This window comes from Thermobia domestica, chromosome 12, assembly GCF_964235325.1.
Source record: "Thermobia domestica chromosome 12, izTheDome1.hap1.1, whole genome shotgun sequence".
Taxonomy (NCBI): Eukaryota; Metazoa; Arthropoda; class Insecta; order Zygentoma; family Lepismatidae; genus Thermobia; species Thermobia domestica.
Window position 1 is genome coordinate 116,144,378 of NC_137465.1, and position 14,676 is coordinate 116,159,053.

Sequence of the window (14,676 nt, forward strand, 5' to 3'; positions counted from 1 at the left end):
TTGCAGAAATGTTAATTTCGGCAATGAGATAGCAAACACGTGGAGAAATGTGAAGCAAGGTGGCAGTCTGGAGAGTAACTGGATTGACATAAATACTCTAGGAAATTGAGATCAGGATGAGTCAAAGATGGTCGTTCGAAGGAGGCCATTCGAAGATTGACATTTAGAGATTAGATGACGAGAGGTCTCAGACTGTTAAGTCTACGAAGAGACTCGCAAGTCAATCTTTTGTTATTTAATATTTCAACGAGATTTACTTTAAGTTCATTCATGAGCTATGGTCAACTAGTTCATAATACGAGTACTATAGCCGTTCTTCAGTAGAACATTTTAGCAACGTTTTATCGTCAGAAGTTGGTGATTACTCTGCTGCACCTTAAGCTTCATTAGAGACTACATCAACAGCTAACCAGAAGGTATGTGTTTGTTATTTGTTTTACATAATCAAATAGAGAATTTAATCAGACTCATTAAGTTGTGATCTGGAAATGTTTGTACATCCTACACATAACACAATACACTATCACATCACGTTTTATGATTGAAAATACAATGAATCTAAACCTTACTCGTCTTGTGTTTACTTTTGAAATTAGTAATAGAATTTCCCTGACATTATAGAAAATATTAGGACGACGACCTTCCTGTCATTTTAAGCTACGTTCATGCTTTTAAAGGCACGACAAGGGGGGTTGACAATATGACCTTCGATTAAAATAGTCGGATGAATAAAGATAGGAAATTAGGACTACTAGAAGGATATCATATTTGCATTTTGAATTTAATGGCAAATATTATTTATAAACTACGTCAAGGTGCTGCATGGATACACTGCATCCATAGGCATAGACTAGTTATTTTTTTAATAACTTGTCTATGCCTATGGATGTACTGCGTATATTGGTGAGTTCTTTAGGTGGATAGTTACACTACTGGTGAGTAGTTATATTATCCTGCCAGCGAGGGTAGATGTCGCTGCAAGCGCGACGAACTTGATACGCTTGTTTTTCCATGTAGTTACCAATCTTGCCGTTAGGCTATGTGATCTGTGGTTTTGTTTTAACTGGGCCTAGGATTGTTTGTGATTTGTGTTTTGACTGTGGAAAGCTGTACTCGATTGCCATTTATGAACAAATAACATAACAGAAAAATAGTGCTTTAGAGGAGTAATTGTTCAGTGAAGTGCAGACTGAAGTCAGAGCCGTTTGAGTACATTTTTAAAACTGATGTGACTACGCCTATTTTAATAGTGAAAAATGATCCCCCATAAGAAATTATCAAGTGCTCAGTTACGAAAGAGAAAAAAGGAGTGGGCGATCAAGACAGTAAAAGTGCGCAGTTCATGGCTAAATTAGTAAAGCCCACTAATGATATTGATGACTCTTCTGACGATGATGCGGATGATGTTGCACAGAAGTCAGCAGTTGAAGCTGTAAGTATATAAAGTTAAAATCGGCAAATCTTTAGTTTAGGCAAGGCAGTGACAGGAACTGATTGCATTAAGTACAAGGGCAATATTGTAGTAAATTAAAGAACCCTTATTACTGCCTTTTTAAGGTCGTACATAGTCTATGAATAATCCCTAGCAACAGAAAGGAACCAATGAGACCTGTGATTAATACTAACAGTGACGGGATATCACTGCCTTGCCCAAAGTAAAGAGTTACCTTAAAATCTTATATAGGTTTACTTAAACAGGTTTGAGGGTACATTGGAACCTGTTTGGCAGGAACGTCCATAGGGGGATCATGGGGGCACATACCCCTCCAAATCTTCGTTTGTCTCCCAAATATTTTACTATTACCGTATATATATAAAAACGCCGTGTACAAAAACGCACCCCACAAGTCAGAACTGTGGCTACGTTCCTGCTGTTTGGGTTACTGTCTTTCCGATGAACGAAACCTTCTAAAAAGTAAACAAAATTATGCCTTGTACCAGGCACGTAGCCAGGATTTCGTGAAGGGGGGGGGCGGTCCGTGACATGAAATACTGTGGTCATCACACCAGCAGTTCGATCATTCTAAACTATTTTACTGGAACATAACGGGTTACAACTAAAAATCTGCACAAAATGTGCGAAGTCATAAAATAAAACCTATTAACACAGTCATCGCTATTCTTTGGTATGTTGATAGTACACTCTTTGTCTATTCACAATATGTTTGCTTTCTTTCAAATGCGAAGTAACTGGTAGAAAATGACGTCAAAGGAAGAAGTCCTCCGTGCACGCATTGTAAATTTCCACGAAAAAGATCACGAATTGGGGAAATCATATTTTGTGAAACACTTTGCTGCTGAAGGTGCAGCGGCGTAGCGTAAGGGAACGCCGGTATGCCCGGTATCCCCTGTTAATAAGAAGAAGTACGTATTTCATTATATATAAATTGTTTGCTTGTAATTATCACAAATATTTCCACTGCAATCTTCTGGCGCGCTCTCTCGACTTACTTTGACAAGAGGAACCTACGCATGCGCGTCGCTCAGATGCACATTTTCTGTCTTTCCTCCTGTCGTAGGCTATTTTCCTCGGGCTTCCAGGCCTATTGAAAGCATCGGGGTTTTCGTCTGCTTTCTGTTGAATGCGCATGCGCAATACTTCCCTTCTCACTCCTCCTCATCCCTTGCAACCCTACATTTGCTTTAGATATACGCTGGCATATTCAAGTATTTCCAACTGTATATATTTTGAACTAAGCTATAGTTTCTGAACAGAACGTACGAGCCCTTATATAAAGGAAATAGAACAAAACGGAAATGGTTAGTTCAACGCATTTTTGAAGCATGCCGGTTATGTAAATAATAGTATTAAAATAGTTGTGCCTTAATCGTAACTAAATGCATCGTAATTGTAATCTTCATCGTAAAGGAGCTCACAGACACAGGCATAAATTTAAAGCATTTTGTAGAATTACGGTCACCGATCTGGTAGGACAAGAGAGCCACCACTTCCCGTCACTCGCAAAGATTGTGCCAGAGCCCTTCAGCCACTGGCACAAATCTCGGGAACATAAGGGGAACATGTTCCCTACAATCTTGTCCACCCCCACCCCCAATAATCCGATTTGAGATTGTGATGATGATGATTTCTATCCGACTGCCACAAAGGAAACTGATGTCCTTTGACTTGTTTCATTTTAAAAAAGATTCTTATTCTTTAATATTTCATTGTCATTAATTATTAGTAGTCTATTTTCAACTATTTGTTTAATTCCTGTAACAATTCCTATAATGCTGTTGTGGTAATCATAATTTTGCTCAGATAAGAGTATTGTTGCGCCAAATATAGGCCTGATTGATTTTCTTTCATAGTTTTGGGGAAGTCATTATTTGTATTGTTATAAAACAAATGTCCTAAAATTTTAATGTGGATCATTGTGGATGCGTAAGTAGAAACATGTCAATTATTATTATGCATATATTCAAATTTCAGAATGTGCTCACGGCACTGAGTTGTAATAATGATATGTACCACTATTTCGTCTACATCATTTGGTATATAATATACGAGTAGAACAGGTTTACCTCAGAAATCTGATTCATCTACTGTAATATAAGTCTCTTCTCCCCTCCCTCCACAATAAGCCTTAAAATGTGCCCTTCTGCCGATGTTATAGACAACTCTGCTCCCCTAATCCTCCACAGCATTTTTTCAACTTCATAAATATTTTGAACATCGTTAAAAAAAAGGAAAGGATTATGGGAACAGTCTTACCCATCCCACGAACGTTGAAGACAGATTTGCGCCCTTGACTTCAGTATCTGGATACAGAAACAGGCCCCCAGAGTTGGTTTAAGTGCTTTGTATTTGCATCTTCAAATGATATATACACTCAGGCCCATATTCACGAACGGGCGTCTGAGTTCCGGACCCAAGATGACAAATTTCTAGGGGCGATATATATATATATATATATATTGAAAGAACGAGATTGACGTGTGGTATGTGGAGAAAAAAGCCGCCCACGAGAAAGAAATGAAGGGAACGATACTGGAAACAATGTTCATACAAAAGTGGCAAGAAGGAGCTGAGATGATTGGTTATTAAATTCTAACGTAATCTACGCATTCGCGTCTCTATGCCCCACTAGACCTCCAATTAGGGGGGCTTCCTCCAAAATTTTGTATAACCCTATATTTCCATTCGGAATAGCTATGTATTGCTGCTTGCAGTAGTACTATATCGCACAAATGACTAACTTTGGCATCCCCATTTCGGAATATCACGCTACGCTACTGTGAAGGTGTGCCAAAAAGAACAATTTATGCGATACATAAATCCGGAACAATAGAAAGAAAAGCAGGAAGTGGTCGAAAGGCAGCAATTATAACGAATAAAAATAAACAAAGACTATAAAAGATGTTTGACCAGAAAGACAACATTAGTCAGAACGACGCAGCAAAAACATTTAAGTGTTCACAACAATACATATCTAAAACATTAAAATCAATGGGAATCAATGAATGCAAAAAGGAAAAAGCTCCATCTTACACAGACACGAAAATAAAAACTGTGAAATCAAATTGTCGTTGGATGGTCAGAAATTATAAAGGAAAATCGTTTGTTTTGGATGATGAAAGTTACTTTAGCCTTTCTAAATCCCAAATGCCCGGAAATGACATTTATTATTCCTCAGACAAGCAACACATTCCTTCTAATATAAAATATAAAGCCAAGCAGAAATTTGAAAGCAAAGTGATGCTTTATTTAATTGTATCGGACAAAGGTGTGTCGCAGCCTTATTTCAAGCCTAGTGGGTTAGCAATCAACCAAGATGTGTACGTGAAGCAATATCTTCAAAAGATCTTAGTTCCCTTTATACGAAAATATCATTCTGACAATAATTTTATTTTCTGGCGTGACAAAGCCAGCTCTCATTATGCGAGAAAGGCTCAGGAGTACCTCATGTCCCAAAACATTCCTTTTGTGCCCAAAACCAAAAATCCAACTAACATGCCCCAGTGCCGCCCAATCGAAGATTTTTTTTTTTTTTTTTTTTTTTTTTTTGACAATTGAGTGACAAGGTGTACAAACATAATTGGAAGGCAAAAACTGTTCAGCAGCTTCAAAGAAGAATACGCAAATGTTTAAAAGAAATTGACCCAACTGGCGTCCAAACAGCCTGTGCGTCTATTCCAACACGTTTGCGGACTGTAGCTGATCACGGACTATTTGCAATGTGTCATTAGCATTTTCTTTTCTGCCTATGTATATACTGTAAATAAACGTTAAAACATAGTTTCCATTTGTCGTCTGGTTGCTTTTATCTTACCTCACATTTTGTGCAGATTTTTAGTTGTAACCCGTTATATTGGTTCGTTTAGCCAGGATTTCGTAACCGGGGGAGTGACATGAAATTCTGAAGGCCCAGGAGCTCGATTAATCTAGACTACTTTATTATCAAAATATATTGATTTGTTAGCACGATAAAATGAGGATATGTTGGTATGTACAGTAGGACGTCAATAATCCGAACGTCAAAAATCCGAACGCGGTCCCTAGAAGCTTTTTACATTTTGTCTTAGTGCTAGCGATAAACAAACAATAGGGTTGTCTGTCGGCGTTGTGTGAAGTCAGTGCTTTTAGAAAAGCTTATTCATATGTAGGTAATTAATTGTTTGTCATATATATATTTTGATTTTTATTTTCCCTTAGGCCTATACAAGTTAAGTTTTAATACAAGTTAAGAACAGTGTATTTAGTGTACGAGCAGGTTCTTCAGAAACAAGTAGCTTTACATAGGTATTGTAATTACTGTATGTAGTGTATAACCACTGTATCCATAAAAGAGTATACCGTAGATATATTTGAGCCTAAATTGCATTTTTTAGTCATTTCCGAAAATCCGAATAATTTGAAAACCCGAACTATCTATGGTCCCAATTAGTTCGGATTTTCGACTTCCTACTGTAGTTTAATAACGAACTATGAAGCAATCTTGAGTAAAATAATAAAACAAAAAGTATTGAAAAAGATTATACAATATTTACATCCTTCCTCTGTTTATTCAAATATAACAATTTTCCTTTCATTATGACCTCGACCATTATAAAAAGTACATACTCAATAATGTCTTGTAAAATATTTTACAATATCTGCATTCCTTTTTCTGTTGAATCAAATGTTAACAGAATTTTCTTTCCACATAAATTTTTGTTTTTATTATTCCGTCAACTACTGTCTGTTCCAAATGACAGGTTAAAGGAGCAGTAGAAATTTGTTTTTGAAATAACATGTTGATACTGTAAATTATGATAAAAAAAATGTCCACGCTGTTACACAATGGCACAATGCTTTCGGAAGCTTGAAATCTCCCTGACTAGTAGCAGAAATTCTGAGAATTCCGTAACTTTTCTAGAAATTTTAAATTCCCTGACTTTTCCAAGATATCTCGCTCACCTCGCCACGATGCATTGCAACTAATACAAATCTCCTCATAAGAAAGAGTAACCAAAAGCTTCCTGTAGTTTATTTTTAACTTTGATCCTTCTTTTTCTCATTTAATTTTGTATCATCTTCCTTAATTTTTGTCATTTCTGGTCTCGGGGGGGGGGGGGGGGGTTCCGGACCCCCGCTTGGCTACGTGCCTGCTTGTACTTACGTAATTGTGATTCCCAGGAAGTAGTAGACTCTCTCGGAGTAGTAAACTTGTGAAATGTCTACAGGTATGCGTATTTATATGTACAAGGGCATATGAATTCTTCATGCTAACTGGTTCCAAAGCACGCCATACTCCATAAATGAGTACGTTAAGTTAGGTTTAGTATCTCTGTAATAATAAAGCGCAGCTTTGCGGTATTAACGTCTCTATAAATTGTCTTATCTAACCTAAAGACAGTAATATAAAATGTCCTGCTCAAAATATGCTATATTCTTCCCGTTACATACTTGCTGTATATATAAAGAACACGGAGGGAAAGTTTGCTTTATTGAGTACCTTAAGAAGTGCTTTTAAAAGTACTTCAAATGTAATGATTTGGGGGCATAAGTTTTCTTTATTGGGTACCTTAAGAAGTGCTTTTAAAAGTACTTCAAATGTAATGATTTGGGGGCATAAGTTTTCTTTATTGGGTACCTTAAGAAGTGCTTTTAAAAGTACTTCAAGTGTAATGATTTGGGGGCATAAGTTTCCTTTATTGGGTACCTTAAGAAGTGCTTTTAAAAGTACTTCAAATGTAATGATTTGGGGGCATAAGTTTTCTTTATTGGGTACCTTAAGAAGTGCTTTTAAAAGTACTTCAAATGTAATGATTTGGGGGCATAAGTTTTCTTTATTGGGTACCTTAAGAAGTGCTTTTAAAAGTATTTCAAATGTAATGATTTGGGGACATAAGTTTTTTTTATTGGGTACCTTAAGAAGTGCTTTTAAAAGTACTTCAAATGTAATGATTTGGGGGTATAAGTTTTCTTTATTGGGTACCTTAAGAAATGCTTTTAAAAGTACTTCAAATGTAATGATTTGGGGGCATAGGTTTTCTTTATTGGGTACCTTAAGAAGTGCTTTTAAAAGTACTTCAAATGTAATGATTTGGGGGCATAAGTTTTCTTTATTGGGTACCTTAAGAAGTGCTTTTAAAAGTACTTCAAATGTAATGATTTGGGGGCATAAGTTTTCTTTATTGGGTACCTTAAGACAGTGGTGCCCACCCCCCCCTTATGTCCATGACGCACCCCCCCGCAATTGTCTATCTATAGGTATTCTTCCATGAAAAAAATCTTTTCGATTAATTTTACCCCCCCCGCCAAACATATTTATATAGATTTTTAACCCCCCCCAAATATTTCAATGACGCAGTTTGCGTCATAGCCCCCCCTTGTGGGCACCCCTGCTTAAGAAGTGCTTTTAAAAGTACTTCAAATGTAATGATTTGGGGGCATAAGTTTTCTTTATTGGGTACCTTAAGAAGTGCTTTTAAAAGTACTTCAAATGTAATGATTTGGGGGCATAAGTTTTCTTTATTGGGTACCTTAAGAAGTGCTTTTAAAAGTACTTCAAATGTAATGATTTTGAGGCATAAGTTTTCTTTATTGGGTACTTTTCTTTAGAGCATTCTTAACGTACCTAATAAAGTAAATTAGTTAGGACTTGGGTAAATATGGAGGTAGTTTTGAGGCACCGAAAGCCAATATAAAGAGCGAAGAGTAATTTTCTCATTAGTCCATTTTATCATGGATTAAGTACAAGGGAGTATATTACGTTTTTCAAGGCCATTATACTCTGTTCAAAGTTGAATGACAGTTGAAAGGTGTGTGTTATCTATGATTGCTTCGCTCGCGCACACTTCTCTAACCACCCAACCCTCCTCCGACCAATAGCCCCCTGGTTTTATTTTTGGTTTCCGCGCCTCAAAAACACGTTCACTTTGTGTATTATTCCAAATTAATACAGTTTAATGAATTCTTTTTTTTAATAAGGTATGCAATAAAGTAAACCGGTACCTGTACCGAATACCAGGGTCGTCATTTTAGACTTCGCTTGTGGGGGGAGCAAGAACACCACCGACATAAGACTTTCACGTTTTGTACTAGTATATTAGTAGACAATCTATTAAAGTATAAGTATTCCTCAAACGCTTGGGGGGGGGGCAATTGCCCCCTCCTGCACCCTAAATGACGCCCCTGCCGAATACGATACATAAAAATAAAATCCAAAGAAAAAACAGCTTTTAAGTTCAGTGCAGCCAACACTAATTATAACCTAACCTAACCTAACTGCTTGATTAATAATATTATTACTATGTAGTGAATGTTTCTTTATTTGACATCTCATACGAAAAATTTAAATCAATGAGTTTTTCTTCCACTGCTTTCTTTCACAAGAATCACAGTAGTGGATCCAAATTTCAGTTTCAAACCGAATAACAATTTGATCATGATGACTCTTGTTCAGAATGATGTAGAAGTTTGGTTGCAACTATAGCGCGAAGTTCAAACTTTTCATTATTTTAAAGCTATATTCTCCCTTTTCTTGACAAAAGTGAAAAATCTGTTTGCAGAGAAATAAACAATGGGTGCAAAACAATAAATTTTACTATGTACTAATGATAATTGATTGGCAGTGTGACTGCCAATTTTGCTGTTTGAACAATTAACGGCATGCTGCTGTACGAATCTTGCGAGAGCTCTCGTATTAACAACACTTTCAAGTCAATTATAGAGCATCTAAATTACCGATTGTTTGTACAAATGTGTGGGTAATAAAATAATTCTTTTGGGACTCTTTCATTAATAAAATACTTATTTTGCTTTCAGTGAAAAATAACTTATTATTTGTTCAAGTGGAACAGAGTTTACATTATTGGTTTTAATTACAGGAAAATCCAGAAAACATCGAAACAACTGAAGTCCATGCCCAGGATCACGAAGACAGTCCACCAGTAGACCTGTCCGTTGATACATTTGTACAGGAATTGACTTCTAGACGTACAACGTCATTTGTATCTTCAGACATTGTCACGGCACAGAACCAGTCTTCAAATACAGCGGCAACTCAGTTCTTGTATCAGCATGACTTGAGCGTAATTCCATTTGAGCAAAGGCGAGACAACATCAGATGTTACATTACAGAAAGAAAAGAAAGCTTTCAAAACCGTGATGTCAATTTTCCAAGTGAAACGGAAGACAGCATGGGAAGATATTTTTCAGCAGGATGATTCAAGCAAATCCTGGATAATCAAGTAGAAGTTGACCGAACATGGTTAGCGTATTTCCCATCCAGAAAATGTATTTGTTTGTATTCCTTGCTTTTTATTTGGGAAAACTGATTCCTCAAAGTTATGTCGAAGTGAAGGATTCAACAACTGGCGGAAACTAAATCCCCGTATTCCAGATCATGAGGTGTCTCCTGGTCATAAAACAGCATTCACTCAGTGGATAGAACTCACAATTCGATTAAAGAAGAAAGAAGCCATTAATCATGAAATGCAGACGCAAATAATGAATGAAACCGAAAACTGGAGCCATATTCTTCGAGCTGCACTTGTTTGTATTGTAATACCTTGCTGAAAACAACCTTGCACTACGTGGTGGAAACGATGTTATATCTGCTAGCACGAAATATGGCTCTAATAATCTAGGAAATTTTCTTAATATGTTTCTGCTTTTAGCCAAGTATAATAGTGTGTTGAAGTTGCATGTTGCGAAGATCATGGATTCACCATCCAAACTTGCGCCAACATATCTGTCACCAAAAATTCAAAATGAACTGATCGGGTTGGCTGCCAATAGGGTCCGAAAATCAGTGATAGACGTAAAACCAAATACTTTTCGATAATGTTTGACTCTACACCTGATGCAAGCCATACAGAACAAGTGTCACATATTTATCGCTATGTAACGGTTTCACCTGATGGAGACTGCCAAGTCGAAGAAAGTTTGGTTGATTTCATCGATGTCAAGGAAAGAACTTCAAGTTCCCTAACGGACGTTATATTACAGAAAGTTCAAGACGATGGTATGAAGATGGAAAATTGTCGGGGTCAATGCTACGACAACGCTAATACGATGTCCGGTGAATATTCTGGCGTGCAAGCTCGTTTAACAGAACATTTTCCCAGCGCTCGTTATGTGCCTTGCACTGCACATAATTTGAACCTAGTTGGAATGCACGCAGCTCAAGTGGATTTTCATAAAGTAAATTGTTTTGGGATTATACAGATCCTGTTTTTTTAGCAGATCGGCACATCGGTGGGATGTTTTGAAAAAGCATGTATACATAACGGTCAAAGGACATTGCGCAACTAGCTGGGCTTCCAAGTGGAATGCAGTAGATGCTCTAAGAACTCAGTTTCCACAAGTTTGCAATGCATTGGAAGAGTTGAAAGACATTACAAGGGAAACTGAAGAAACTGTAAATGGAGCTAACGGCTTTTTAAGAAACATAAAGAACTTTGGTTTCCTGTCCTTTTTGGTGTTTTTGCACAAAGTGCTAAAAGCGATCAACAAAGTAAATTTAGCCCTACAAGATCATTCGAAAAGTGCTGCTTGCCATTTAAAAGGACTTCAACATGTTCTACAAGAAAATCATGAATCGTATATGCGAGAAGCTCTTCAGGAAAGTTGCAGCATTTGCATCCAGCATGGTATATTGATGGAAGAATCTCGTCCAAGAAAAAAGAAAAGGTTTCGTGAAGAACTGGCAGAAGACGAAGGAAATACTTTGAATGAACAGCAAAAAAATGAGACAGCGTATGTTTGCAGCACTAGATTCCATCAGTGTTCAAATGGATGAGAGGTTCAACAAACTCAACACGATTGTAGAAGACTTTTCATGTACTCTCCCAAATCGTTTCGAGAAACTTTGCGAAAGTGATTTGAGAAAACAAGTGGCTGACTTAGCTCTGTTCTATGAGAAAGATCAGAAGAGTAGCGATCTAATTGATGAAATTATATTCTTTGAGGATCATATCAAACCTTTTTTAAATGACTTAGTTGTCAGTGTGCTCTCAGAAATGACTCCTTTGCAAGTGTTAAATTTTATTCATAAAATGTCAAATTTAGCAACAGCTCTTACGATTTTTCTAACATTGCCTTGTTCTGTTGCTTCTTGTGAGAGGACATTCAGCAAGTTAAAATTGATCAAAATTTATTTAAGATCCTCCATGTTGCAGAAACGGTTGTCAGGTTTAGCCATACTCTCCATCGAAAAGCAGAGTGTTGTTACTGAATTTTTACCAGTTAATCAATGACTTCGCATCACAGAAAGCCAGAAAGATCAGTTTATAGATATATTTGCCATACCATTTTATAGATAAATTTGCCATATTGTGTAGATAAATAATTTAAAATGTGTGCTATTCTAATTCTTTAAGAGGCCTCACTCCTACGAAATTAAAGTGACGCTAATTTAACAGTTTTCTTGTAATATCTTCAAAATAGACAAAAGTAAACAAAAAGTGAAAAGCGAGCCGCTTAGACAATATCATTTTGCATGTGATACCGTTATAAGAAGTCACTTACCTGCTTTCACTTTGTGCAGCCATTTGGAGGTCCGCAAATAAATACCGGATTGAATGAATGCTTAGGGCAGGATGTACAACTTCTTAGAGAAACGAAATTATTTATTTGTAGCATATTACTTGTATAGAACTTTTTGTAATAAAAAGGCAAGGGAAAGATACAAACCCGTGTACCGTCTTTACCATTACATTACAATTTTTAACTTTAAAGAAGAAACTCCATTATATCGCACGAGGGACGAAGCTTCGTGAAATAATACAATATTGGGGAAACTGGGATGGTGATAGTTGAAAATTCTCAAGACTTATATGTCTTTGTTTTTCTTCTTATTATAACTAAAATGCAATGAAACGATACCTTTTGTTTTTCGTACCACGCTTGTTCCCTGTAGGTTAAAGGAGACGAAAGTAATGAAACTGAATATTCATGAAAGAATTAGCGGAAGAAGAAAATTGTGGAATGACATGGCTAGGTATGCGCACGAGTCGAGTCGAGTCGAGATTTAAGCCTGTCTCGACTCGTCTCGAGAAAATGTCTCGACTCGACAGTCTCTGTCTCGACTCGACTCGAATTCGAGTCGAGACGTCTCGAAATTCGAGTCGAGACAAAATATACGACTTAAAATATATGCACAGATCAGCCAGACCATTATGACTACCTACCTAATTATCAGTATGTCGACCTTTGGAACGGATAACAACGGCGACGCACAGTGGGGCCAAGGCGGACAAAATTGACTGTCATGAAAGTGACAATTTGGGCGATAATCTATACGTTTTCTATAGTAAATGAGCCGAGGAATCCATTATCATAATGATTTTTCAATTAACATTCTTTTGCAATTCGGAAATTGTATTTAAAACGCAACAATGTTGAATTTGTTGAGTTTACGTAGGTTTATTGAGAGGTAAAATACAGTTTTGCTTTATGAAAAAAAAAAAAAATAGCTGCCCTAACGTGACTGATGTGAATATAGGCAAGTATGCGACAAACAATTGGTTCGCCAAAAACAAGTTACATAGGAGGGGTAATTTGAGCAAAATAGTGAATTGTTCAAGGAATTGCACACATGTCTAGGATTATAAAAAAAAGCTCCGCTGAACTCCGCTCTAATTAAATCGTTTTCATGAAACTACTGTAGTAAACTACTTTCTCTGTAAATTGCATCACAATATGCCGCAAAATGTAGCCACAGCACCGTTGTAAGCTAGATGACTGCGTTAAGAAAACCCAGTTCCCGTGGAACAGCATAGTAGGAAGTATAAATATGGCCGTGTGCAGCGAGTATTCTAAAGTCAATTGTCTGTCATGAAGTTTCTATTCAGTAGTTACAGTAGTAGTTTCAGTGAAAGTGTGCGCTCTTTCCGCATAATGGAAGAAGTAGTAAAATATGCCGAACTTTGTAAAGTGCTATTTACAGGTGGATCAGTGGAATGTTTTATTCGCGAAAGATATCAGCACATGCATGAAGATAAACTTTCTCGAATTTGTGATGAAATAAAGAAGATTTTTGCCGGATTATGTACAAAAACTAAAAAATAGGTAATCACAGTAAAACATATTATCGCAAGAAGTATCGCCAGTGGATGAATGGTGAATTTGTGATTAGTTTCCCCAGTGATGATGCTCATTCTCCGAAGTCTTCCAATCCTGTTGGAAGGCCTAAAAAGGGTTTTGAAGATTGTTGTGAGAGAAGTAAAAGACGTAAAGTTCACGATCTAAAAGTATCACATTCCAAAAGCGTAATAGATGCTGCTGCTTCATCGCATTCAGCAAACACATCGGAAAGTTTCAGTGCTGATTTCGCATTATCAATCTTTACACAGGCCAAGCTTTCCAAATATCAATACGAGGTAATCAGAGGTGCCACAAAAGAAAAAGGGTTCAAGGTTTTCCCTAGCTATAAAAAATCCAGCGTACAAAGAAAGATTGTCACCCTAATGATATTAAATTTACCAAGACCTCCGCAGAAGTCCCGCTCCAAAGTTTACTTAACCATACAACCGAAAGGATCCAAAAGGACACTGTCGATCACTCAGGTATCAATTCATATGATCTGCAGTGTCTCTGCCCAACTGTGAAACATGGCGGAGGCTCGGTGATGTTGTGGGCTGCCATATTATTTTTTTTCATTGGGTCCTGTGGTCACACTTAGCGGACGAATCACTGCCAACAATTATGTTGCAATTTTAGGAGACCACTTTCATCCTATGGTTCGGATGTTGTTCCCGGACAATGACGCCATCTTCCAGGATGATAATGCACCCATTCACTCAGCTGGCGTTGTTGCAGCGTGGTTTGAGGAACATCGGGATGAAGTTCAACACCTCCCCTGGCCCGCCCAATCCCCAGATCTCAACATAATTGAACATCTGTGGTCCGTCTTGGAAACACGACTCCAGCGATGATTTCCCCTCCATCCTCTCTCACAGAACTGACTGATGCCCTGCACGAGGAATGGTGTAAAATTCCACTTGCTACCATACCTTAGAGCTGTATGGAATACCTACACGGAGGAATACCTACGGAACTATCGTCCATTGTGTGCCAATTGTGAGTGGCTTGCAGAAGGCTGTCTTACAGTTTTATTGTGGAATGGCATCAATTAGCATGGCTGAGTTGTAATAAGCATCTACGCAACTTGTGAGTGATATACATAGTCAGATGCTCTACTGTTACACGTGTAATTGCTGTATAACAGAATGGGAAGTGTTGCG

General features: G+C 37.3%; 1 protein-coding gene across 1 annotated transcript; it reads left to right on the top strand.

The window, feature by feature from the left end:
• Positions 1 to 1,047: 1,047 nt before the first annotated feature.
• LOC145665777 (uncharacterized) lies at positions 1,048 to 12,110 on the top strand. Its single transcript, XM_081732901.1, has 2 exons — positions 1,048 to 1,432; positions 9,316 to 12,110. The coding sequence occupies exons 1-2, from the start codon at positions 1,343 to 1,345 to the stop codon at positions 9,652 to 9,654; spliced, it is 429 nt and encodes a 142-aa protein (XP_081589027.1). The 5' UTR covers positions 1,048 to 1,342; the 3' UTR covers positions 9,655 to 12,110.
• Positions 12,111 to 14,676: the final 2,566 nt, after the last annotated feature.

Bases quoted from the DNA above. Each gene is read 5' to 3' on its own strand.
- LOC145665777 (XM_081732901.1), top strand. From the start codon at position 1,343: ATGGCTAAATTAGTAAAGCCCACTAATGATATTGATGACTCTTCTGAC. The intron at 1,433-9,315 runs GTAAGTATATAA...TTTTAATTACAG, and splicing joins AGAAGTCAGCAGTTGAAGCT to GAAAATCCAGAAAACATCGA.